General features: G+C 38.7%; 1 protein-coding gene and 2 long non-coding RNA genes across 3 annotated transcripts in view; 2 read left to right on the top strand and 1 right to left on the bottom strand.

Annotated features, from left to right (window-relative positions):
* Positions 1–27,868, top strand: part of LOC100865533 (uncharacterized) — an 80,979-nt gene that overhangs the window by 42,022 nt on the left and 11,089 nt on the right. The window contains 7 exon segments of the mRNA XM_086908260.1: positions 12,399–12,701; positions 19,885–20,684; positions 21,200–21,849; positions 22,618–22,798; positions 23,257–23,548; positions 25,152–25,898; positions 25,975–27,866. Coding sequence (XP_086764386.1) covers positions 12,399–12,701; positions 19,885–20,684; positions 21,200–21,849; positions 22,618–22,798; positions 23,257–23,548; positions 25,152–25,898; positions 25,975–27,866 — 4,865 coding nt within the window.
* Positions 7,938–8,475, top strand: LOC147657605 (uncharacterized). The gene is made up of 2 exons (XR_015292119.1): positions 7,938–8,073; positions 8,182–8,475. It is a non-coding gene; the product is annotated as an uncharacterized LOC147657605 (long non-coding RNA).
* On the bottom strand, positions 13,459–14,910 carry LOC147657604 (uncharacterized). The gene is made up of 3 exons (XR_015292113.1): positions 14,486–14,910; positions 13,960–14,086; positions 13,459–13,670 (listed from the first exon to the last, which is right to left on the bottom strand). It is a non-coding gene; the product is annotated as an uncharacterized LOC147657604 (long non-coding RNA).

The raw sequence follows: 27,868 nt of genomic DNA, 5'->3' as shown, positions 1-27,868 counted from the left end.
TTCCAAACATTTTCCCTCCCCCTCTGGCGACCAGACGAATTATCGACGATGGAATATTTTTTATTCCTTCTGCGGAAGAGAATGGCTTCTCTCTGTTTCTCGAAAAATAATAAATTCCTTTGTTCTCGCTGTTGTTTGCATAGTGACAATATAGTTATATTCTTTCGAGTCGAAATTTTAATATATCGTGGCATTTATTATTATTATTATTATTATTATTATTATTTTGTTCACGATGTAAAACTGGAAGATTGGATAAAATTTCCCACTCGACGCACATTGATTGTAATTTGAAATTTGGAAAATTGTGTGTAACTTGATAATAATAATTTCTTGCGATGTGACGAGATGTTACGGTGATAAATACACTTGTTTTGGTGCGTTTCGAGCGATATATCAATAAGGTTATTTGATACGAGATTAAATATTATATTGATTGGTGTATTTATTTTTGTTAATGAACGGATAAAATGAAGGATCGAAATTAGAAAACGAAGACAAAATTGTAATTTTGTAACAATCGATAAGGTAAAGGTAAATTCTGAAACGAGAACGCTAATAATATCACGTGTGTGTTGCTGTCGCATTTTGTATAAATATTTTCTTCTTGACATTTTTAACCTCCCTCGTTTGTTCGTCCAAAATAATCCCTGCCTACGTTACGATCAAGCCACAATTTTCTCTTTTATTTATCTCCACTCACATTTTCCACGTACATTACAATCTTTATCCTACTCGTGTGTTTTTGTAAAATCCAATAAAATATATCAACTATTTATATTCAATATATCTCGTATTCAATATAATTACTGGTATAAACAAATAATAATAAACGTAGCTAAAAGATTTGCTCGAATTGATTCTTTGTCTTATTCGCCATCTTTGTTTCTTTAATCTCGATGGAAATTTCATGAAAATCGTATCGAAAAACATACGTATTGTCACGCGAAGAATTATCAAAATTACGCTAACTCTCTCCATTTGTTTATCTCCATCCACGTATTTCGAAATATTTTTTAAACACAAATATTCTCGTCTCCCTCCTTCCTCCCCCCCTCTCTCTCTCTCTAAAGTTACTCAAAATCGGACGTCCACGAAAATTACACAAACTTTCTCCTCACCCATTGCTAACGCGAATTCACTTCCTGTGAATTCTCCGCTTTTATTTACCTGTTCTCATCATAAATTATAATTATTCTCTTATTTCTACAAAATCGTTGATAATTTTCCAAATTATTGAGAAAAATCGAAATATACTTACTACACGAAGCCAACGAACGACAACGAATTAAACGAAAGCAAAATTCGCACGTTTCCTTCGCCATTACCCTTATCTCTACTTCTTTTTTTCCCCTCTCCTCTTCGTTTTCCCACAGATTCCCCCTCCTAAACGCGTGCGCCTTTGCCTCTAGGGGCCTCCTCTCCCCCCCTCCTCTCCCTCACCCGGGGATCGTTATTACCGGCCGCACCACACATTCTCGGTGAAAACGAAACCCAGGGAAAAATCGGTTGAACAGCCAGCCAGCTTTTGGAAAGTCACCCTAGACGCGAGAAGAAAGAAACACACTCGAATGGAAGAAGACGCGCGTGGCCATGGATTGAACGCGGCGGTGAAATCGCGGGGAAAAGAGTGAGAGAGAGAGAGAGAGAGAGAGAGAGAGAGAGAGAGAGAGAGAGAGAGAGGGAGCCGTGGAAAAAAGGCTGCTCGACACCGTGGTGTGAACCGGCGACGAGAGGCTGTCGTTGAACGTGAACGCAATGGCGTAACGTTTCGTCTCGTTCTCCTTTGCTACAAAAAAAAACCCCAGACTTTTTTCACGCGGATGGGACAACCTCTCGGTCACGTCGCTCGGTCGAAATTGAGAATTTTATTCGTTTTATTACGCGTTCGTATCGTATTGAGTAATTCGTAACAGATTTTTATTGGAATTAAAAAGAATGTGGATTGGAAGAAAGAAAATTGTATTGTCGCGATAAGTTGAGAAACACTGATCTATCGTGCATTGGAAGAATGCAACGAATCAAACGGTTGGCTTTCTTGTCTGGAATGGTTGAAGGGTTGAAAACGTGATCTTATCGTTTACTCGCTTTGGTAAAATAGCGTATTGGAGTAGAATCGTATTGGAAATACTTTATTCCAATTAGGCTAGTGCTTAAGTTTGGAATAGTAAAAATAATCGAGTTTTTCTTTTTTTGAACAAATTTTCGTGATAAAAATTTCGTCACACGCGAATAGAAGAGAAATGTTGTGTCGTGGACGAAAGGAAAATTTTAATAAAAATCACGAAAGCATCGTTCCTTCGAGATGATTTCAAACTTTGTCGTAATATCTGAAATGTGAGAATCGATGGAAAGAAGATGATGCAATGTTTTGCCAAAACGCAAAACATGATGCAAATTCGCTGATTTATTCGCACGATCAATGCGAGAATCGCACGATACGTAAGCTCATTCAACATCGTTTGTAGATTAAACAGTTCCACGTCAGAGTTTAATTATTTGCACGGTTAGATGTTTTTTTTAAAACAATTATTAATTACATCAAGATTAAATATCTTTCTAATAGATTTTAAATTTAAAATAGAAATTGTTAATAATAATATTTAAATGATATAAATTATAAATATACGAAAATATACCATGTTTCAAAAGTATACTATATATCCAGATTATAAAATTAGAAAGAATTCATTTAACTTCCTTTATCTCGAAAATACGTAATTCTTCTTTCATTCCGATCTTTAAACGCCTTTTCACACGCTAATTTCTATTTATTGTGTCTTTAAAAAAAAAAAAAATTTCATTCAATCTCCATCGGCAAATGACTGAGATAAAAAGAAATCGAGTATATTTATTTTGTCTCTGTACATACGTACATACTTGTTTTATCAATCAAATTCCTTTCATTTCGTCCATGGAAAAAAAAAATAGACAAATATAAAATAAAACAAAAATTAAAAAAAAAAAAAGAAAAAAAGAGAAAAATAAATAAAAGCACAAGTTGTAGAGAACACAACGATTCGATAAAATTGCCGGGAGCGAGAGAGAGATTTCAGGCTTTTCAGAGCGCACCAAAACGAAACGCTTCCGCGTTGACGTCACCGGGAGAGAAGCAATGAATCTCACCGGTCGGCTGAATGACTTGAAATCATGTTCCGCCGTTGCCGTCGTTTCTAGCCGTGGCTTGGCGCGCGTCGAGCCTTAACTTTGGTTACATTCACCGGGAGAGATTCGCCGTTGTTGTTGCGGGTTTACGTTTTAATTGCCATTCGCCATCCTCTACTCTCTGTCTCTCTCCCTCTTTCCCCTTCTCTCGTTCACTCGCTCGCTCGCTCTTTCTCCCTCTTCCCTCTGCTATGTTTGTTCCGCGTGCTTCAAGGAGCGGGCGTCGGATAGTTTCGTTGAGTTTCGAAATAAAGTTTGCCGCACCGCCTCGTGTAATACTGCGAAAAATTTCCCTCTACGGTGTAATTAAATCTCCGATTTGAAATGTTGTTGTTGTTGTACCAGGGATTATACTATGATATTATCGTCTAGTGGCCATTATGTTTGTTCGCCTTTATATTTATTACTATATATCATTTTTCTTTTTTCCTTTTTTTTTTTTTTTTTTTCATTCTTTCTATTTCTCGAGAGAATAATTGAATGAAGTGTACATTGCAAATTTAATTGTAAATTATAAATATTCATTCGTTTAAATTCGAAATTAAACATTCTTTATTTATTTCACTCATAACGTCGTCGCGTGTGCACATGTATTAAATTACCTCAATTATTTATGTTCCCTTTTCTGTCTAATTGAATATGCATCTTTTTGTACCAACGTTTCATTGTTACCCGTGTTAATATTCTCGCATTAATTATTTTCGATTAATTTAATCCGCCAAATCAACATTCTTCCCTTTTCGTATTTACTCCCTTTTCATCTAGGTCAAATAATTCTCTTTCAATTTGCATACGACGATTTTTTATATTTCTTTTCATATTGGATCATATATTAAGGTTCTCTTGTATAGGTAACTCCTATCAATAAATACTATTGACTTTTCTATCCGATGTATGATATCGCCAACCGTCGTTTCTATTGCTTCATATTTTTGTTATATTATTATTAATTATTTCCCCGGTTCTTTTAACCTCCTCCCCATTGTTCCCCTCCCCAGATACACCTGTACACGAGCGGTGCAACAAAAGCGGCAAGAAAACGGCCAGGAAACGCGTACAAATCGAACAATGGTTCTGGCGCAAAGAGTTAACGCGTTTACAACGCGTACAGAGAGCGCAGAAGGGAAAAAAAAATCGGAGTTTCTTCACGCGTCTTTTGAAATAGCTGCACCTGCAATCGTTCCATGTGGAAGTTACGCCACTGGCCTCCTCCCCTCTCCTATTCTTTCTTTCCTTCTCTCTTTCTTTTTCTTTTCCTCTCTTGTTTTTCTCTCACTTTCCGTTCCTCATCGCCGCATAAGTTTTGCTCTTTTCTTTCCTCGCATTTTTCCTTCCCACCACCTTGTCTCCAACGCTAGGGAACATTGTCGCCCTCTGTCTCTCCTCTTCGCAGTTCCCTTTTCTTACCTCTTCTGGCGCACTTCGTCCGTCTACGCTGAAGGAGGGTTCCTTCTTCACCGGCACCAACAACTCTCGAAGCTCAAAGACTCGCGCCGTCCTCACATTTTTTCGCACATATGCCTTCTTCCTCTCTCCTTCCCCATTTCTTTCCCCGCAACACTTCCCTTTCGTTTCCCTACCCTCTCCTCCCCTCGTCTGCGGTTTCTCCCCTCCGGGAGAACTGTTTTTCTTGCCGCGCTGTACTTGTCGCAATTAATTCTTAGTGGTTTCTTCGTATTGATTAATTTTGAAAAAAAAAAAAAAAAAAAGTAGAATTAGAATTTTTTAATCAGTTGACACGAATTCATTAGTTGAGTCGAAGTGTTATACACAACAAAATTTGCGCATTGATGAAATGATTATTCGTGTAATGTTCGTTTTGGTTTTTAGGAATTATTATATATAATCAGTAGAAAGGTATAATTGTTTTCTGTTGAAAAAAATTTTCTATTAAAGAATTATTTGTCATATTTTTTTTTTTTTTTTTTTTTTACCTCGCAATACAATATTTCTTTAGAAAAATCAATCTTCTTTTATATGTCAATTATTATTAATTATAGGATATCGATTTATCGATTGATTTTTTACAGATTGATCTTATACAAAGTATGCACGTATTAATATATCTCTTTGTTCGCCATTTTTTTCTTTTTGTCACGTGATTGACACGCATGAAATGTGCGCCATCCATGATACCTTGGCTTTCTCCACAGTCCAAGGAAATGTTATACACGTCTTTGATAAAACATAGTAAAGTTATAATATCGTTTACCATTATTCCTCGTTCTTCTATATCTTTCTCTCTCTCTCTTTTTTTTTGCTATTCTTCAAACCTACAATTCGATTTTCTTTATGATCTGCTCGAACAAAAATGTCAACCTTCGATTTTTCCTCTTGAACTTCATTGTATTGAAAAAAAAAAAAAAATAGAAATTCTGAAAATCATACTTGATTTTTGACCATAATATACTTCTTTTCTGAAAATTTTGTGAAATTTAATTAGGTTAAGTTAGATTAGACGAATTTAATTGAGACATTTTAAAATTTTATTGTTGCAATTAAAAGAAAAGATAAATTTTAAAAAAACAGTAAATATTTTTCTTTTCTAATTTATTGAATTTAAACTAGATATATTTTGGTGAATATATCTAAGGAATTTCGAAATTTGAAAAAAGATTCATTCTATAAAAATAAGAGAATCATAAATAGTTTTGAATTGATTCTGTAAAATAAAAATCATGTTAAAAATATAAAATATTTCTGATAATAAATATATATTTATTCACAATACCTTTATATCAATATCTTTGATACACAAATGTAACTAGGAACATTGTGGAAAGTAAATGAACGCACACGTCCGTTGAATGCAAACATGCCTTAAATTCACGCACCAATCGGCGCTCATGCCGTACGGAGCAGAGGTTGGCACCGCGTCAACGACTAGATACATCGCAGTCGTGCACTGTACGTGCAAATGTCTCCTTCAGCCTTTCATTCTCGTCCGGACTGCGTATCTGCATTAAAATAACGGCACCTCGGCTACGACACAGACGGCAGTCGCCTAACGTGACTCTACGGCTTCGACCTCGAACCCACGCGGCCTCGTAGTCGATGGCCTGCCTTCTCTCTTGCTTATATTAGAATAGGAGACCGGATAGTAACGCGTGAATTATTATCGCGATTGCATTCGTGTTGATCTTCGTATGTCTCTCGTTATTTTCTATCTCACTTTTCATTTTATAAACGCACAAATATGAACTTAAGAGATTCGAAATAAAACGTAAGTGTACATCAAACTGTTCTCATCTCGCAATTCGTATGTCAAGGTTCATTTTTCGTAAACTTCTTAGTTTCGATGGAAAAATATATTATAGTGCTTATATAATTATTTTAATGATTTTAATAATCTTCGCAGGCAGAGATATATAAATAATCACGATATGATATTGTCTTCTTGTTATTTAAATAAAATTTTAAATAATCTATATATATATATATTATTATAAACAAAATACTTATATAATAATCCGAATAAAGCCCATTTTTGAATTATTATCGTTTTTTTAAAATTTCATAAAAATAATATTATAAAATATTTAATTTGAAAAACAATTGTAATCTAAATTCTTTTACAAAAACATTGATTTTTTACATAACATATTTAGATATATCTATTTAGATATTAGAGCAGGTATATAAAATGTATAAAAAATGTTTACGAGATGAATGCAAAAATTGTTTATCTTCAAGAATTAGTTATCATTACATATACATTTACAAGTATTTGCTTGTTATAAGCTAATATTAACTTTGCGTGTAAACTGCAAGCTATAAAATTTCTTCTCGTATAAAATATATGCATTTATTGGCATTTTGCTGTCGATATGCTCTTTCAAGGTTAACAGAATGTTTTAGAAATTACATAACTATTTTTTAGTTTTTTGTATTATTTAATCATTAATATTTTATTAATGATTAAATTTATATAATTATAAAAAAATTAATTATTAAATGTAAAAAATTCTGTAGAATGTTACTAGTCATTTCATAATCCATATTTAACAGTGAAAAAAATTTATTATAATATATATTATATATCGTTTAAAATAACAAAAACTAATATAAATTAAATGTTTAATTTCCTATAAGTAATCATACCTTGCATCAAAAATTACAAGAGAAAAATTTTCACAAAATTATCTTATTCTTTGAATAATAAGAAATTATTTAATCGCTCTGAAAAATATGTAATTCACGATCGAAAGTTAAGCACGTCACATCGATATTAGTGCACGAATAAAAATAAATCGAAGAATTAAAAAAAAGAAAAAAATGTTTGATAGCCTGTGAGGAGAAGTTGGAGACGTTCGCGCGTAAATTTGCCGCACTATAACTGCACAATTTTGTTAGCGAATTGTATCGTGTACCCATTGCCCTTTCGTTTTTTTCCCGTATCTCTCCCCTTTCTGCATTTCCTGTTCCTCGGGACTCGTGTTCTCTATCCTTGTTTTTCTCTGCACCTGGATCACGTTGCATTGTTCAGCCTGGCAGCGGATATACAGAAGCGAAATGGCAGAAGAACCTCGAAAGAAAGAAGATTCGGAAGAAAGGGAGCAAGAAGGAATGAGCCATTGAACGAAGAGAAACGAACAGGCCAGTAGTTAGTGGAGAGAAGTGGTCGTGGTGGTAAGCCGGGAGAGAGGCAGGGTGTGCACAGACGGAGATAGGGAAAAGACAAGGATAAGCATAGACAGAGATAGAGAATAACAGAAAAAGCAGAAAGAGCGCAGAGAGGCTAGAGAGGTGTTTTTCTTCCAAAGGGGACTTTGCACGCTCGTCTCGCTAGTGGCATGATGCCGTGTAGGAATCGGCCCGCGCACGCTTTTGGAGAGGGGACAAACGAGTTGTCAGTACCCCGAGAGAGTCGGGTCGCGACGGTGGCGGAGAAGGGAGAAGGATGGAGCGGTAAGCCGATAGGGGAACGGAATGAAGCGGGTTTACGGGGCAAGGGGAACTTCGGACACGATAGGAGGAAGGATAGAATCGAGTGGTAACATGGTGGGGAACGCTCAGCAGGAGGAGAAGGGCGTCAGCTGCGTACAGGCAGCTGAAGCGGGGCCAGGGGACAAGGGAAGCGGTTGGAACGAGGAGAGCTGAGTCATAGCACTGTTGCCACGTCCTCGCCGGCCTCGTTGATACGTTCCAACGCTGCTGCTTACGACGTTTGCGGCTTATGTCAGTGTCGTCTGCCTAGAATGGTACTGTTGGAAGACTTTTCGTGCCTTCTACACGTATGTTGAATAGACGTAACAAGCTTGGCTGTTCAAGTTTATTGGGGAATAAAGAGACTTTATAGATTGTGCTCAATACTGTTTCATTTGTTTCAAGTTTCAACATCTAAAATTATATCCATATTTTATTATTCACATTTTTTAGAATTGATATTAGAAATGATTTTCTATTTGTGTATATTGTGCAATAATACATTTTCCAAGAATAAATTCGAAATTTATTTTACCAATTAATAAATTTCAATCTCCTAAAGAAGTTCCTTATGATATTAATATATTCGTAGTGGTAGACAGCTCTTTTTATTCTATTCGCGGTTAGACCCAAGACAGAATCACGAGAAGAACGTAAAAGAGGAACGGGAAAAAGTCGAGGAACAAAGCCTTCTTTCTTTGTTGATATCCTGTAGTGGTCGTTCTGCATTGTATTCCTTTTTATTCGTGCCGCTCTTCGCAGAATCGTAGAACCTCTGTGTATTGTTAGATCGACACATTCATGGAGCTTGGAATTCTAAGATCTGACGAAATATAAAGAGAATTCCTATTCATAGATTTACTTTTTTCTACAACGTATTTCCTATGCTAACATATTGTTTATATATGAAATTACTCATTGGTTATAAAATAAATGGTTGATAAAATAGATATATGAATATTTGTAAATTTAACAAATTTCGAGACGTAACGTAAATGCTTACGTAACATAGTACGTAACGTTGAATTTTCAACAATGAAAATTTGATCGACAGATTTTTATAAGATTTTTCACTATATTAGGATATAGCAAATAAAATATATTTTAATATATTAATTAATTTGAAAAATTAAAGAATTTTCCATCTTTTCTTTTTCATATTCAAGCGTACACACGTTATATATATATATATATACAGAGAACCTAGGAACTCTTAACCGTGAGCCAATGTATTGATTTCCTGTACGTCTCCCATTTCAAACGTAGAAAGACAAACGATCATCGGAATGAATTTTATCATGGTAAAGTTAAGATTCTTGATTGTTCAAACCTTGTTTTTGATCATATATATGATGAAGCACTTGTATGTTTAGAAATAACGATATCATCTATCTAAAATAATTTTTTTCAATAGAGAAAAATTATAAAAAAAAATTCACCTTACTTTTAGACCAGAACTTTACTTTTAGAAAAAAAAAAAAAGAAAAAAAATTTTTTTAAATAATAATTAATTTCGATATAATAAAATTCTCAAAAATTAATCACTCAAAATTCGAAATTTAATAAATGAAGAATATCACACACTCTAGACATCTTACAGAATTATCACTATTTTTCTCTCTATACACAATGAATATATATATTCTATTCATACACTTGTGAATATTTTTTAAACAAGTTAAATATGAACGATTTATCGGTATTATTATAGAGCTATATAACCCACATCGATATGAACGGAAAATATGATTTTGACCTAGAGACTTGAAATTTATGGAAAGTCATGCTAATATCTTCTCATAGAACTCTTGCCATACTTCGGCGCTTATAAAGAGAAGAAACGAAGCAGTCAAGTCTGGGAACGAGTCTGCCGAAGTAAAATTCCTCGACAAGCACAACGCGAGCGGGGATTCTGAAGGAGAATATGGATACGGTTTGCGGCTCGCTAGCCAGCTAGCCAGCCACCGTGGCACTTGCTTCTTCCCTCTTCTTTCTCCTCTGGCCTTCTATCTTATTTCTTCTCCTCTCGTCACTCCCCTCTCACCCGCTTTCACTCATGTGTGTCAAAGAAAAGGACGTAACTGTGGTGTATGTGCGCGTAAAAGACTTTACAGCGCTGCTTCTCGAGTGTGTGTGCCGCTATATGCGCGCGCATCCGTTTCTCACATGAGAATGTCAAGATAGGAAAACGAGAGAGAGAGAGAAGAGAGAGAGGGAGGGAGGGAAGGAGGAGAAGGAGAGGGGAAGCCGAATGAGAATTGGGTGGGATGAAAGTCTTACAGGCAGAACACACAATTGCGATCGGATCTCTTTCGTAAATGTCACGCAGAATAATGTCCGATAATGATATTGCGAATTAACTTATTGATCTTCTTTCGCTCATATTCACTGATTTTTTTCTCATTTTTTTATCCACTTTATTGTCAATAAAATTTCACCCATAGTTATTGTATTTGATACCATAACAAAGAAACAAAATTTTGAAATAACACTCCACATATATCACACATTAAATGATTCCCGAATATCCATGAGAAGAACATGTATTATCGATTGCTATTGTATTTTCGAATAAGATACGCGAAATACGAAATAGAAATGACTCGGAAATCGCTTATAAACGGCACATTCCTGCTATGGCTGCCATTTTGAGCAATCTTCGAAGGGATGCGCAGATACTAGAACTTTTATTCGTTTTTTTCACCTCTTTTTTTCGCAAGAAAATCAAAATAAGTCGGAAAATTAATTTCTAAAATTAATTAATCGATCGACATTTTTAGAACAAATTCTGAAAGAAAGCAACTTTTTTTATTGCACATAATCTTGCATATTTCAATTCGTTGAATGAATTCTCGAAATATTCAAGACAATTAGGAAGATCAAAACTCATTATATAAAAGATTCGCGTGCTCTTTTCTTGCAATCAAATCACACGCATATGGAAGAGTGACCACGCCCCATTGGGAATGAACCGACATATCACGATATAAAAAATGCTCGAGTATTATAAATAATGAATTTTTGATATTTCCATTTTAAAAAATGTTCACCGTTCCTCGATTTCATAACGGTTTAAATATTGTGCGTAGTTAATCCAAATGAAGTATGGTATCCAAATTGTGCCGTTCAATTCTCGCGCATTTCCTCTCTCGCGTTATTACTGACGCCTGTGAACGTGAAGAACAAACAACGGATTATTGTGATATGCATTTTCCGTTGATATGAGTATTAAAAGCTACGTGTATGATCCGGGAGAAGAAACAAAGGCTTTCTTCAGAAGAACGCACAAGGAAATACGTGCGACTCACGCGAGATTAAACGAACAACTCCCCGAGATACTCCGAAACCGTTGGAGTCTTTGCGCTTGCGCGTAATATTCTTCTCTTGATCGACCTATCAAGATGCTCGGTTCCCCACTCTCGATCTGTTACCCTACCTCACCTAGTAAGTCCGTTTCTACTCTTGCCGAGCTTTTCTGTACATAGGGTGTGCCAGAAACAACTTTGGTTCTTTGTTTTCTTTAATTTCAACGAAATTCAATATCTCTATTCTTTATAAGATGAAAACAAAACAAAATTTTTTTTTTTTAAGCCTACAAAATTACGATCAATCAAAATATAAAATATATATTATATTATTTTCTGAAATTCTTATCTGCTATGATATAAATAATTAATAAAAGAAATAATTCGATCTCAAAAGTTCTGAGAAATTAATGACAACTTTATTATTATAAAATAAATTATATTGAATTTTAATGTATAAATATCGTGAATTATCGAAGGAAATTCAGAATTCATTGAAAATTGTGAATTCGGTTTCCTTATGTTTTTTGCCTTTCATTGATTCTAACATAGCGTCAAGTTATGCGCTCTTTGTGTGATCCGAATGATGAAACATTGATGAAGATTTTCATTCGATTGAAAATTTTTTTATTTTGCTATTCTTATTACATTTTTTTTTTTTCTTAACATTATTTCCCATTTTCGCAATAGATATCAAACGATAGTGAATTTATGTATACATGCTCCTTTTTTTCTTCATGAATAATCTAATAAACCTAAATGTTACTGATGTTTTTATATATATAATATATAATATATAGTTTATTAGTATATAATAGTTTAATATTAATAATTTTCATTAGTAAACATTTTTCTAAAATTTAATAAGTTGTTAAAATGATAGTAGAGATTATTATTCGAATTTTTGGCCATAATTTTTCCTTAATTTATTTATCATAAGTTTTAAAAACAAAATGAATTCCATTGAATAAATATGAATAATATCACATTGAATGTTTACAGATATGGACGCGTGCAGAGCGTCAAGTTGCTGCCGCGGGGCGAAGAATGCCCCGTGGATGGAGGTTCCGGTGGTTCCCTCGGAGAAGGTAATGAGGGTGGTTCCGGTTCCAATTCTGGCAACGGTGGTAGTGGCGGGGGCAGCGGTTCCTCAGGCAGCACCGGGGGTGCCTCCGCGACGGTGGCGTTCATGGATATCAAGTCCGCAGCGAAGGCCCACGCGACTGAACATACCTTGGACGAACGAGCCCTTACCACACAATACTACGAACCACAGCATCTTCAGCACAGGTTTCCCTCGCACGGGTAAGTTTCATTTATGCTTTACGCATATATTATTGAAAATTTGAAAAAAATTCTCATTAGATAATATTTGAGAAAAATAAAATATTTAATTATAAGAAATTAAATTTATTATCCTCGTTCCTTTTTTTTAAGGAACTCTAGTATGTTATGGAATGTCTAAATCAGCATAATTATTAATTTGGATTGTATTCTATTGTGTTCCTCACTTGCATATTTTATATCTAAAAGTTTAAGTTTGCTTTTCTACAATGAATTGTAAAATTTTCAAAGTTAAAACAGTTGAATATTTTGGTCCCTAAAGTGACACGTATAAATGTTGATTTTTGTGATGAGTCACGTCGCAAGAATTAATTGAATTGCACGTCACAGGAAGCAGGTAAAACGACATTTCAATGTTGTTACGGACGAACGGCTGTTCCATTATCTCTTTTTCCTAACAAAATTCACGTACAATCTGCATTAGTATATACATTACAATTCTCTCTTTCTCTCTGTTTATTCTAATCTCACACGGCATCCCTTCATTTTGCAGCTGGTTACTATTGTTGGATTTATGCGTTATTGCCATGTTCATTTATCAGTATGAATATATCATTCATATATACACATGTATGTAATATATTACATACTATATGCATGAAAACATGCAATGTAATGTAATAAGATATTAAGTAGAAATTATTTTGATACATACATATATATATATATATATATATATATATAAACTTAAAATATTAATATTTTAAGATATTAAATATATAATTACCGCAATAATTTATTTTTCATCGTTTTTAGATACATTTAAAAAATGTATATGATAACAAAAATAATTATGATTCTATACAGATATACATTGTCGTCTGAACCTTAACCTCTTACAATGTTATGGTCAAGGTTGACATATCACGTTATATTTCATAGTACTTTTTTATATATTCATCTTAACTTGAATAATATGTTTAAAAAATCCTACAATTCAAAAATTAAAAAATTAAACATATTTAAACTTATTCATTTTCAAATTTTTTTTATCTATGATGATAATTCAATTTTAAGTCAACTAAAAATAATTTTAAACTATGAAATAATATTTTTAATAAAAGTTTAATTAATAATTAACGCTTCAGTTTTGAAAGTTTTGAATAAAATTTATGAAATATGCTTATTAAAATAGATAAGTGCTGTTAATACATGTCTATAGCCAGTAAGAAGTTTAATTTCCTGAATTCGTGCATTTTCTAATAAAAAACGTGCTTACCAATGTTCCCTCGTATCACAAAGCGGAATAAATCAGACATCATTATTAATTCAATAAAATATTCCACCCTCATACGCGTTCTGAATAGTTTCAAACAAAATTGAAACAAGTTGTTGTGGGCACGACGCTTAAAAAAAAAAGGAATACTCGATAAAGTTTATCTTCAAGTTCGAATTATTTGTTTATTAATGAGTTTTAGAAATCAGTAGGATACTTGAAACGTATTTCCGTATACGCATAATACGTGTACATTCTATATTCATCTTTGAATTACGCAATAAATTCGCTCGAATAATTTTCTGACAAGAAAAGAGTAATTTATCGATGTCCATAGCCGTAACCTAATTAACGCTTCGGTATAATAGCAATAGAAGCCGTATTTTCTGCTTATTTTTCAGAATAGTATTCATGTTTCTCAGCGAGAACGCCGTACAATGTAACGTATAATACAATTATAAACCGATATCGGTCGTCACGAGGCACAGTCGCGCGTCATGAAATATCATGTTCGTGGAAATAAACCAACCGATAATCGATCGATGGAGTCCAGTTATCGTATTATTGTTCGCTAGCACATTGACGCGTTTCGATCGTAATCCATATTCACGATCGTACCACTCGTCAAAACGTTTTTGCCACGCACTTGTTTTACCAGGCCACGTGATATATACGACGTGTCCCAGCTATTCCGGTCTCCGTACGCGTTCAAGCTCTCGAAGAATCACCTTGTTACGTACACCAATTGCAAGAAAGAGGTCTCATTATGTATTTTCCTCATTGCTTGTCCGTAAAAAAAGATGTAAAACTTTTTATTATATTTCTAGTTGCATTTTCTATCGAATCTTCGTATTCTCTTTAATGGAAGTTCTCAAAATATAGGCAAAATGTGTTCTACCAGCATTCATTGCATACCTTATCCGCGCACACGATAGCGTCGCGTTTCTACGAAAAGTCAGGTGACCGTGACGACGTGTCGGTTGCGATGTTGCCACGTCCGAGGAACTGTGCGCGCGCATCAGTACGCGAACGGCTGTGAACCGAGACGGAGGGGAGACTGCTTTGTCTTTCAGTAACGTAATAGGAAGACTCTGAACCCGATGCTTCAAAGCACTGGTTCAGAGTAAATAGTTTTGAAAATAAAAATTTATATTTTATTAAAATGTTATCTATTATATGATTATATTGACATATTTGAAACGTTACTATAGAAAAAGTTTCTGTTTATTTTTTTTTAAATTTATTTATTTTAAAGAAAATTATATTTAAAATTTATTATAATAATATAGAAACTTGAATAAATACATGTATGTAAAAATATTCAATAAATTGACATTCTTAATGAATAAAATATGACATATATATAATTTTTTGACAATATCATTTTAAGATAAATATTTAAAAGAAAAAAGTTATAATGAATCACACATATGAAATGATAGTACTTTCCTTTGTTTATGAAATAGATGTTTAATTAGACGATTTATTGTGGCAATTATCGAATAAATAAAGGTATTTGTAATGTTGCTTGACTATGACCTCATTGTTTAAGGTCTACAAATTGATAACAAAGTTTACGATTTGCATATGAGTCATTCATATGGATAGACATATGAGTATAATAAATATAATTTCTTTTTAGTTCATTTTTAATGAGACAATCGTTATATAGATTTAAAATTTCATCAATTAAGCCACTGAATATGATGTTATTTCCAATATCATATTTTGTTTTTGTAAATCAGATATATGTCATTAAATCATACATTTGATGATTTATAAATTCAATAGTAATCATTATAAAATAGCTATCGAAGGAGAGCTGTCTTCCATTATCAATGTACATACACAAACACATTAATATGACCCTGAAAATAACTTATCGGCAGCCATACACAACACGTGCAATTTCTATTTTGTAACAAAACTTAAACACTAGAGATTCTAAGAAATCTAACGCGTCGTTAATCACAACAAAACTGAGTCGTGTTTAATTTTCCATGAATAAATTGATGTACAAAAATCTTGACATATGAAGTTGACAAAGAAAAAAGCAAATAACGTATAAATTAATAATTGATTTATTGTACGTTTCACAAGAAGTTATCTATTAGTTTTATATTAAGCATATAGACACTTAATAGCGTCTCTACAAACGAAAATTACCGTGTACAAATTTCTTCACGCTTTTTATCTACGATAAGGTTCGTTCAAATCGATACCAGTAACGTTATCACGTTTGGCATGGGTGTTAATCGTAATAACTTAATGATGATGCAAGACTTGCCTTCTTTTCTCTCTGTCTCTTTTTTTTTTTAATCCAAAACTGTTCGAGCACGAACTCTTAAATAAAGAGGTCGAATCGATAAACCGATATAATTCGTTCGCAAAAATGAACTTTTTCGAAGACGCGTGTTTTCCCTGCGCAATCCACATCGACGAATTTGATACCGTATATCGTTCTGTCCTTCATACGATGATTTGTGCTTGCTCGTAGATGTTTTTCTGGACTAATCACATATTTTTTCCTTCCATGTTTTTTTTATTCTCGTGTTCGCAAATTAAACAATACGTTGCGTTTCTCAAACACTTAAACGAAGACTTATCGTGCCAATTTTTCTGTCGATCTCGAAAATGCCATCAACATATTTAGTGTATTTTTTGCTTTACAATAAAACGAATAAAAAAATCACAAAATTTAAACAAAATTCTCATGACAATATAAAAAATAATTCATAATAAATAATTAATATATTATAATTTTACGTGATAATATAATATAATATAATAGACATAGATTTTGTAAAAAAATTATTTGTTTGTTAATACAAGTTAGATAAATACAAAATTTGATCATTTTAGCACGAGTAGTATTAAATGTTACGTACATACATACATTGAATTTAAGTTTTATTACGTGCTAATAAAAATTTGCCATTTAGATAAGTGAAATTATATGACAATTAATTAATTATTGTTAATTTATCTTATCTTTAGTCTTCGTAAATAGCTATTAGAAAATTGTTGTTTTTGTTAAAACAGATGCGCAGATTGTGGCATTTTTTTTTTTTAAATTCACTTTGATCGACTTCTTGAAATTTTTACGCAATTCACGTTGAGTCTGGATATGTAGGCTGGTTGTATTAATTATCACCATTTCGATTCTGAATTTAAATATGATTGAATCAGCATTATTAATCAAGGATAAAAAAATTTTGTTTCATTTTTTTTGCAGTTTTTCCTTGTTAATTTCAAGGTCTTATTAATTTTAATGTTATGAAAATTTTCAATTAAAAATTAATGATTTATCGAGGAATATCGTTATAGTAGTTTTAATCTATGAAATTTTGAATTATTTTACATCACAAGAAAGAGAAAAACTTATAAAAGTTATGAAAAGATAAAGACATTGATAAAATAATTTTAGCTCGATATATTTTAATTTTGAAAATTTTTTTTTGACATTTATTTTATCAGATTATGATTTCGATTTTACAATTTCACTTTAGTATCGTCACGTTGATTTTGTAAAAAATTTTGTGATATTTAGATTAGATTATTCAAAGTAGGCCAGTTTGGTTTGTCGTACATTAAGTGTATTTTCGTGAATGATTTCTATTATAATGAATTGATTGCATATCGTTGGTATCGCAATGACAGTTTTATAAACATCGATTGAATAAAAATTATACATATACATATAACATTATAAATGGATTAATCTTAGATACAATCTGATACAAAATATAGAAATGCAAACATTTTTATCATGTAAAATAATGCTTTTTATTATAATTATTATTTACATGGATACTTATTATTAAAATACACAAATGTATTTTAACCCTCAGTAGGTAACTAGACTTTTTTTGTGGACAATTTGGATTTTTATTTTCAAATCTAATTTTTTACTGTTTTGGAAAAAAATCTTGTTTTAAATAAATTCTGAAATACTTACGAAAATTTATAATATAATTTATCTAAATTCTTTGTTTTGGAAAAAATTGAACTCAGATTGCCTACATATGGTAAAGAAGATATATCTTCTCACATTTACGACGGAAAATATAAAGCGCAACATTTGTAAAACAAACGAATCGTAATTTTGGTATTCATTATTCTCATGTGAAAATAACTCGGTGGAATCCATTTGAATTTCGTTTACAGCATAAAGAAGTATCTCATAGCCGAAAAAAGGCTCTCATATTCGATCGAATGATTTCGGTAAAAAAGGGAAAAGAGTAATGAAAAAAAAGAAGGAAAGAGAGGAGGAAAAGAAAAAGGGTGTCGGCTGTCGGTTAACGGAAAATTTCACTGTACATCGATAGAGGCTCGCATGGCAACGTCCTGGTTCCTCTCGTAGTCGCGAGCAAAACAAGATCGTTGGAGAAACGAGAAACGAGAAACGACCACGCGTAATGCAGCCTTTCGAGATTCAGGTCGAAGTTTCTCGCGAAGGTGGGAGATAAGCGCACCGGTGACCGTATGGTAACGGAATGAACGTGAGGAGGCGTTGGGAGAAAGGCCGCTGATTCTTCGCCACGATTACACTTCGTGCATGTCGTTAAACGTGTCTCGAACGCCATACAATGGCCCGTTTATGTGCATGTGCACACACACATACACGCATCCGGCCACGAACGGTAAAATACACGGGCGAACTTCAACGTAGTCACCGTGATAACGAGCCACGTTTTTGAACTTTGATCCCAATGAATATGACCGGGGCCGATAAAGATGTAGGAAGAATAGTGGTAGATTTAAAGCCTCGGGAAATGTTAGTTTTTCAGGAAGTTCTCGAAATGGTATAGATGGTATAGGTCGTTTCTAATTTCTTCGATGAACTTTCGCGTGGAATGTTATTAAATTGTTCCTATGATATATGATACGTTTCATTCGGTTCTCCGTCGGTAAATGATAAATTTACTAATATATTAATTTATGATGGATAAGATATAAAAATACTTGCGAGTTTTTCTTGAAACATCGTTTCTAAATTTTTCAATGAATTTTTCACTTTCGTATGAATTTGCGAAATATTACTAAATTGTTCCTATAGTATATAGTACGTTTCATTCGGATCTCTGTCGGTAAATGATAAATTTACTAATACACGATAAATAAGATATAAGAATATTTGCGAGTTTTTCACATAGAGCTTTCTGAAACTGCTACAAATCGTTTTTAACTTTTTGGTGAATTTTTATATGAATTCATAAAATTGTTCCTATAATACGTTTCACTCGAGTCTCTGTCGGTAAATAATGATAAATTTATTGAAATACGATGAATAAAGTACAATAACGAAATATTTTTGTCCCATTTTTAATTAAAAAGTCACGATTCGTTAGAAATGCACAAAGGAAACGTGGAATCATAATACTTGATGATGAAACGAAGACGATACAAAAGATTATGAAGTATAATATTCAATTACACGTGTATATTCACTATCCGATCCATAGAGAATAGAAAAAGGTCATATTTGACGAATTAACGAGGGTATATTTATTAGAAAGTATTTCATTTGAATAGAGATTCAATCCTTAAATTTGAAACGAGAACTTCATGAAATAATATTCGCTTCACCGGTGAAACGTCAGACGATATAGCAAACGTCAACAAATCTAGAAAAAGCTTAAGTTTCGGTCTCCGTTTTATGGCACGGTTAGAACGAGTTTACTCTTGGTGATTTGAAAAACGCAAAACACTTTTTATTCGTATCCTAATTATTACATCGCAATTTTACCGGATCGATACTTCATTACCGATCGAAACTTTGAATCCGTTGTTCGTTACCGCGGTACCGTACAACTTCCATTCCATTCCATTCCATAATTAATGGAAGAATTTTTTTCAGTGCCGACGATATCACGACACGACACCATGACAAAGATTAATAATAACGCGACACGTTCGATGTTGCAGAAGTTCGGAGGATCACGGATCCGGCGGGGTTAGCGGAGGTGGAGTTAGCGGAGTCGGAAGCGGCGGCGGCGGTAGTTCCGGGATCGTCAGCGGGAGCGTTGGAAGCGGAGTCGGCGGCGGCGGCGGCGGTGGCAGCGGCGGTGGCGGTGGCGGCGGCGGCGGCGGCGGAGGATCCGCAAATGGAGGCGGCGGCGTTGGAAGCGGAATCGGAGGCGGTGGCGGCGGCGGCGGCGGCGGCGGTGGCGGTGGCGGCGGTGGCGGTGGCGGTGGCGGAGTTAACGAGAGAGGAGAGAGGGAGCGAGAGAGGGAGCGAGAGAGGGAGAGGGATCGGGAGCGGGACAGGGATCGAGACAGGGAGAGGGAGAGGGAGCGGGAGAGGGAGAGGGGGAGCGAGGGCTTCGAGTCACGCGGCTCGCACGGCAGTTTCTACACGAGCGAGCGAACCGGCCGAGGGGTCGGGTCCGGGGGTGGTGTCGGCGGTGTCGGCGGCGGCGGCGGTGGCATCGTCGTCGGCGGCCATCCGGCGGATCCTTCTCCCGGTGATCCTGGCGGCTACATACCCCGCGGCCGTCCACCTCCTGCGAGCTCTTACCACGTGACATCGAGCAGGGCGAGGGATCGGCTCTACTCGAGAACCGGCCCGTACGCCTCCGGGCCGCCGCCCCCGCCCCACTTAGATCGTCATCGCGGTGGATTGCCGCCGTCCTCTTGGTCGGCGTACGAGTCGACCACCTCGAGGTACGGGAACGCACCGCCGCCACCCTCGCCTGCCAACAACGATGCCTATCAGGACGAGCAAGGTAATTGCCAGCCGGCCCATTATATCAACGTATCCTTGCTTCTTCCAGTTTCTCGCTTTTGCGTCGCGCAAAATGATTTCTTTCTTCTTCTTTCCCGACACTTTCTCGCCACGCTTCTTCCGTACAGGAAGAATCCTTCCGACACGTGCGCCTCGACACGTGATCATCTCGTTCGTCCAATCATTTTCCACTTATCCATCGAGCGGCGTATTTACCGACCGAGTTTATCGATTATTCGAATACCACCGCTTGGCAGTTCTTGGTTTTCGCGCGGGAACCGACTCGTTAAGTAACTCGTACGCGAAATAGTTCGCTCGTGCATGAGAAAAACGCGATCGAAAATGATACGCGCACGTGGTGGAGTATGAACGCGTGGCTTTAATTATACGATTAATATATGTAATAACATACGATCAGTAGTAGCTTAGCAATAGCAGTAGTATTAATAAGAACAGCCGAGGAGGCGGACCACTAGAGAGGAGGAATAATAACGACGATATAATATACGTGTGTAGATTACATTCGTCGTGTTGTTCCACTAGGCGGCGGTGGAGGTGGCGGCGGCAGCGGTAGCAGCGGTGCGCTACGACAGCACAAAAAACAGCGCAGAAAATCGCGAAGCGGAAGCAGCTCGCCGAGCGGCAGTAGCCGTTCAGGGAGCAGCAGCAGCAGCCGGAGCGGCAGTTCCGCCGCGAGCACTTCCGGGGCAAGCACGTCGCCCGGCAGCTCGCCCCATCGGGGCGGAAATGCGGCCGTCACCGAGGACCGCAGGCCGCTCGCTATTTGCGTGCGTAATTTGCCGGCACGCAGCAGCGACACATCCCTGAAGGACGGCCTGTTCCACGAGTACAAAAAGCACGGGAAAGTGACGTGGGTGAAGGTGGTGGGGGCAGCGGGGGATCGTTACGCCTTGGTCTGTTTCAAGAAGCCCGAGGACGTGGAGAAGGCGCTCGAGGTGTCCCACGACAAATTGTTCTTCGGGTGCAAGATCGAGGTTGCCCCTTATCAGGGTTACGATGTCGAGGACAACGAGTTCAGGCCTTACGAGGCCGAGGTCGACGAGTATCATCCAAAGGCGACCAGGACCCTGTTCATCGGCAACCTTGAGAAGGACGTCACCGCGTCCGAGCTTAGGAAGCATTTCGAGCCTTTTGGCGAGATAATAGTAAGTCAGCGCGCCCTTTTTTTCGAAAATGGCGGCGATAGCTCGATTTCTATCGCATCCAATTTTAATCTTTTCACCGTGAAAATGTCAAACTATCAAATACTCTGAGAGCAGTCGAGTGAACGAGTAAAATAAACATAAAATGTGCCCTTTTTTTTCTATCATCGAAAGATTCAAAAATGAAATTTGTTTTTCGACGATCTTTTAATTTTTTTAACAAGAAAAAAAAAAAAGAAACGAAATACGAATGTCTGGAAAGACGGATAGCGATATATAGAAAGAGACTTTTCTGACACGATTTGCTAATAATATCGATACGTTTGATGGATGATTTATTTTATTAGCGGAGAATTTTCGAATCAGATTCGATGTCTAAGTTTATGACGCATGTTATTCGATCAAAGCGGATATTAGCATTTGAACCGGACGTGAAACGGCCGAGAAAGAGCCTTTTAAATTCCAATCGTTATGTTAATATTTTTTCCGAGTAATATGTTTCTGGCCGTTTAAAACGACCACGTGTCGTCTGCTCGGATACGTCACCCGTCATAAATGATTCAATTCTCCCTACTACTGGTTACAACTAATTATAAATTACATTAATATTTTAACATAACGTACGATATCCGAACGTCATTTTTTTATTATACATTATATATATATATATATTCAATAATGAATTAAGAATTTTTTTTTTTTTTAATTAAAAAACTCTAGCGAGAATTTCACTTTGGCAAATAGTCGAATCACGTTGTACGAATGTTGCAGGAAATAGATATTAAGAAACAAGGCGCGGTATCGAGCTATGCCTTCTGCCAATACTCCGACATCGGTAGTGTCGTCAAAGCTATGCGATCGATGGACGGCGAACACCTGGGTGCGAATCGAATAAAACTCGGATTTGGAAAGTCGATGCCCACGTCCTGTGTATGGGTTGACGGTATCGGAGGTAATTATCGTAAAGTGCCGTATATCGATTTTTCTCTCTCTCTCTCTCTCTCTCTCTCTCTCGAGAACTTCGCGTATTTATTATTATATCCCCTTATATGCCATTCAACCATCCGAATTCATAATATATTTTTTGTGATTGAGAAAAATTGTCGACAATTAAAAATCTTTTGGAGCATGAAACGAAGATGTGCCATACTCCAGAAAAAGATGCACGTTCGTTATTCTCTCGATCGCTCGAAATTCTATTCTTACGATCAAATATCATTTACCTACAGTCGGTATCGAGAGTCTAAAAATTAATCGTAAATAAATATTTAACGAAAAATAACGCGAATAGAATATCGTTTGCCAAATACGTTAAAAGAAAAAGGGGGGGAAAAAAAAAAAAAAAACATTTCTTGCAAAATTTCCACCGATGATAATTCCTCGATGTAAAATCAGCACGCGTTATTTCAGATTGTATGTCGGAAAAGTACCTGAACATGCAGTTCCATCAGTTTGGACCGATAAATCAGGTGGTCGTGGATCGTGAACGAGGGCACGCTTTGGTCTTCTTCGAGCAGATCAGCTGCGCGCAAGCCGCCGTGAAGGAGATGAGGGGCACCGCTCTTCGTGGCCGTCGGCTTCAGGTCGATTTCGCCTCCAGAGAGTGTCAGGAAACGTTTTACGAACACCTCGAGCGGCAAGGCATCGCCGGTGAAAGACCTTGGGACACGAGGCCTTCCCCGGCGACGACCTTCGATGTCTCGTACGTATAATTTCAATGAAACTTACGCCCACCCCGTCCAATCCACCCTGATCCCCTTTTCACAGTTTTCCAAACAAATTAATAACTCGATCGATAAGACGGTGATATTTTACTTTTTTTTTTTAGCAAGTTGGTTACTCTTTATTTATCTCGTTCATTTGCATTTCTCTCTCTTTCTTCCTTCTCTTTCTACATAAACATGTTTTCGAAGAAGAATTTTTGAATTATTATTATTATTATTATTATTATTGTTATTATTATTATAATACGTGAAGAATTTTAGTAGAAGTATGCAGGCAAAATTTTTCCAAGGACGAGATGCACTTTACGGATTAACGTTATCGAGTCGCGAGAAAAACAAGACACGTATACACGTTTTTTTCGTTTTCAACGAAATGACAATTCTTCTAAAACGTGTGGCAAACAATCTCACAACAATTCTTCTCATCGTCGCGATTATTTTAACCCTTTCGCTACGGGCGACTTCTCTCCGTCAGGGCACCAAAAATATGCACGAGAAAGATCGTCAGCGACCGCGCTTACGCCTCGCTGCGATCCAAGTTCCTTCGACGATGTTTATTGAAAAAAAAAAAAAAAAATGACGTTAAAAACGAAATATTGATGCTACGTTTCTAAAGAAAGATACTCCTACTTCTAGAGAATCATATCATACGATACGCGGCATCTTATGCAGACCGATTATAGTATCTTAATGGCATCTTGTGCAGAGCATTTCAATGGCCTCGTCTTATGGAGAGCGACTATAGTCACCGGTAGTATCTCAGTGACATCTTATGGAGAGCGCTTGTAGTCGCCGATAGTATCTCAGTGACATCTTATGGAGAGCGCTTGTAGTCGCCGGTAGTATCTCAGTGACATCTTATGGAGAGCGCTTGTAGTCGCCGATAGTATCTCAGTGACATCTTATGGAGACTATAGTCGTTCGCAGTACTTCAGTGACATCTTATGCAGAGTTATTGTAGTCGCTCAATGGCCTCATCTTATGAAGAGCGACTATAGTCATTCATAGTATCTTGATGGTATTTTGTGGAAAGCGACTATAATCGCTCGTATTATCTCAGTGACATTTTATGGAGAACGATTACAATTGCCTTCAATAGTACCTCAGTGGCATCTTACGGAGAGTGAGTATAGTATCTCAATGGTACTTTTATGGAGAGCGATTATAGTCACCTCAGTGGTATTTTATGGAGACTATATAATCGTCTGTAGTATTTCAGTGACATCTTATGGAGAGTGACTATAGTTGCCTTCAACAGTATCTCGGTAGCATCTCTATGGAGAGCAATTAAATAGTCATCCATAGTACCTCAATGGCCTTATCTTATGAAATTAGCGATTATAGTCGCTCGTAGTACTACCTCAACGGCCTTATCTTACGCAAAGCGACTCAATGGAATATTTTATAGAAGAGTTACTATATTCGCCGGTAGTAGCGAAAGGGTTAGAGAGAAAGCTCGCCTCCCCCCCCCCTTCCCTCCCCCTCGACATGTCACTACTATGGTACAATAGGATATAGCCGTCGATCTCAGAGGAGCAGCAAAGAGAAACACGAAACATAGTACACATCCGTTATTTGAAGGATTCCTTCCAGGCGGGAGCGCAGCAGTTTCGACTCCGGGGTGGCGGTGTCGAACTCGAGTAGCCGGTTCACCCGCTACGAGACGCCCCCGAGGTCGAGAACGGCGAGTTACTCCCGCGCGTCAGGAGGCGGAAGCACGCCGGGCGCGAGCCCTGCCCATCCGACCGCCATGTCGCGCAGCAGCAGGCGCTCGTACCAGGACACGTACTACGACGGCGACTACAGCGAGCCGGCGCCCCGACGGTTCCGAAGCTACGACGAGTTCAGCCAGGGGAGCGGGGCAAGCCACGACGACTACCAGAGTAGCGTGCTCGGCGACGGCAAGTTGAACGACGACGACTGCCCGCCCCCGTCGCGCCGCCACGCCGTGCAGAGCGTCGTGACAAGCGTCGACCCACCGGCGCCGCCGCCCCCGCTCCTGCCGCCCCCCGACATCAGGCACCTGCAGAAGGAGAGGGTGCACCTGTTGGAGCAGCTGGAGGAGTGTCACAGCAGCGGGGACGAGGTCGGTTTCGCGCCGAAGAAGCGCGCCAAGCTCGACGGGGCCACGTCGACGGCGATACTCTGCGAGGACGACGAGCCCGAGATCGCCTCGCTGTTGGTCACCTCGCATTCCAGCAGGAAGGGGATGGACATACGGCGAGTCAGCGACGGCAAAGTAGTGATACATCACAGCACGAGGAGGGGCAGTTGCGAGGGTAGAGGAGGGCCCGGACCTTGCAAGCGGCGTCGCGACGTTGCCAACAGGTATATATTTCCCCTTCTAACTTTTTTCCGCGCGTATCATCGAAACTCGTATTAAGACTGATAATCTCGATCGAAGGCATCACGAGCATCACGACGGGTCGAGGCCAGGAACGCCATTGGTTGACGAGAGGCCGGAGAACTTGGTGCCTAGCGAGCCGAGGCGGTTTCGGGAGAGGAGCCACGATGGCCCTTTGTCGTTGCCTTTGCCGAGGTTCGCCGCTCAAATGTTGAACAACAACAACAACAACAACAGCAACAACAACAGCGGTAACGTGAATAGCAACAACAACGGTGGAAACAGCGGGGGCCGATCGAGCAACTCGAGCCTCGCCAAGATGACCAGTCCTCCCTGCGCCGCCAACCTGTCCACGGCGCCGAGCCCTCGAACGGCCCCCCAACCACCTGCCTCCCCGCCGCCTCGCCACCCGAGCCCCAGCCCGACCAGCTCCGACAGCGAGACGGCGCCCCAATCGCCCAGCCTCGAGGAAAGGATACGCTCCCTCGACGAGAAGTACGAGAAATGGTCCGGGTCGAGGGCGTTGAGCGCCGCGGGTGGCGACGCCCTGGCCAAGCTGGACGCGACCGCCTCCGAGAGATTCAGGTTTCGCCACAAGTTGCTCGACTTGGATCTGCACGAGGTGCAGCCAAGCGACATAGTGAAATCGGTTCTCGCAAAGAGGAGCGTGTTCGACGAGGACTCGAAGCGTTTGGAGAACTTCAGCGAGAAATACGAGCCGAGAGAGTTCACAGGCGTGATCGGCGTCGGTTCCATGATCGGCGGCGGCAACACCACCACCACCACCACCACCGCCGCCGCCGCCGCCGCTGCCGCCGCTGCCGCCGCCGTCGCCGCTGGCTGCACCGGCAAAGTCTGTTTGCAGTATCCGTTTCCTAGTCATCCGCCGGTACAATTGTCAACGTCCGCGTCTGCCACCAGCCAGATCGTCATCACCTCGACCACCACCACCCCCTCCTCGAGTCTAACCTTCACCAACGCCGTGCCCTCGAAGGCGGCCTCGGATCCGCGGACAGGCGTGCAGCACAACTGCGTGCAACACCCGACTCCGACCACACCTGTCACCCCCGGCACCTCGATCAAGACTGTCAGCCCCGAATTACCACCGGTTCCAGTACCGATCGGAACGGCGGCCACCGCAGCCAACAACAATAGTAATAGTAGTAGCGGCAATAGTGGTGGCAGTTTAGCTAGTAGTATCGTTAGCGGGAACGGTAGTAGCGTAAGCAGCAGCGGTATCCACGGAGCGGTGTCCACCGCGAGGGGAGGATCGGCCAGCACGGCGTCCACCTCGTCGACGACCGCAGCAATCGCGACAACCTCCACCGCCTCCATCACCGCGTCGAGTAACGGTGGTGGTGGCGGTGGCGGCGGCGGTGGTGGCCAGTATCAGACTTCCACCGCCTGCACCGCGGTCTTATCGTCTTCAACAACGACGAACGCGACGATGACGACAACGACAACCTCGACCACCACCTCGACCACCAGCATCACCGCGACGACGACGACGACGACGAGGACGACAACGACGACGACGACGATGACGACGATCATCACGACGTTGTCGTCGACGTCCGCTTCATCCACCTCTTCCTCTTCCTCGTCCTCCGTTTCGATCACCACCGCATCATCATCATCATCATCTTCCTCCTCCTCGGCCGCATCGTCGCTTGGATCGTCATCCTTGGAAAGTTCCCGGTCGAGGCCGAGGAAAGAGGTCGGGAGCAGCAATCGCGAGAGCAGAGAGTCTCGAGACTCGTCCGGCACTTCGTCGAAGTACAGTGGCGGGAAGAGCGGGAAGGATTGTCAGAGGAAGTCGCGGAAGGAGGAGAGCTCGTCGGGCGAGGTGGAGAGGAATAGTCGTAACAAGGACAGGGGGGAGGAGAAGGAGTCGTCGGGGGCGAACAACGAGGTTGGCGACAACGAGAGCAGCGGCAGCAGCAGCAGTAGTAGT

This window comes from Apis florea, unplaced genomic scaffold (genome assembly GCF_048593485.1).
Source record: "Apis florea isolate Af1SG1 unplaced genomic scaffold, ASM4859348v1 contig_3068_pilon, whole genome shotgun sequence".
In the NCBI taxonomy this organism is placed as follows: Eukaryota; Metazoa; Arthropoda; class Insecta; order Hymenoptera; family Apidae; genus Apis; species Apis florea.
This window is presented reverse-complemented; position numbering and strand designations above follow the sequence as displayed.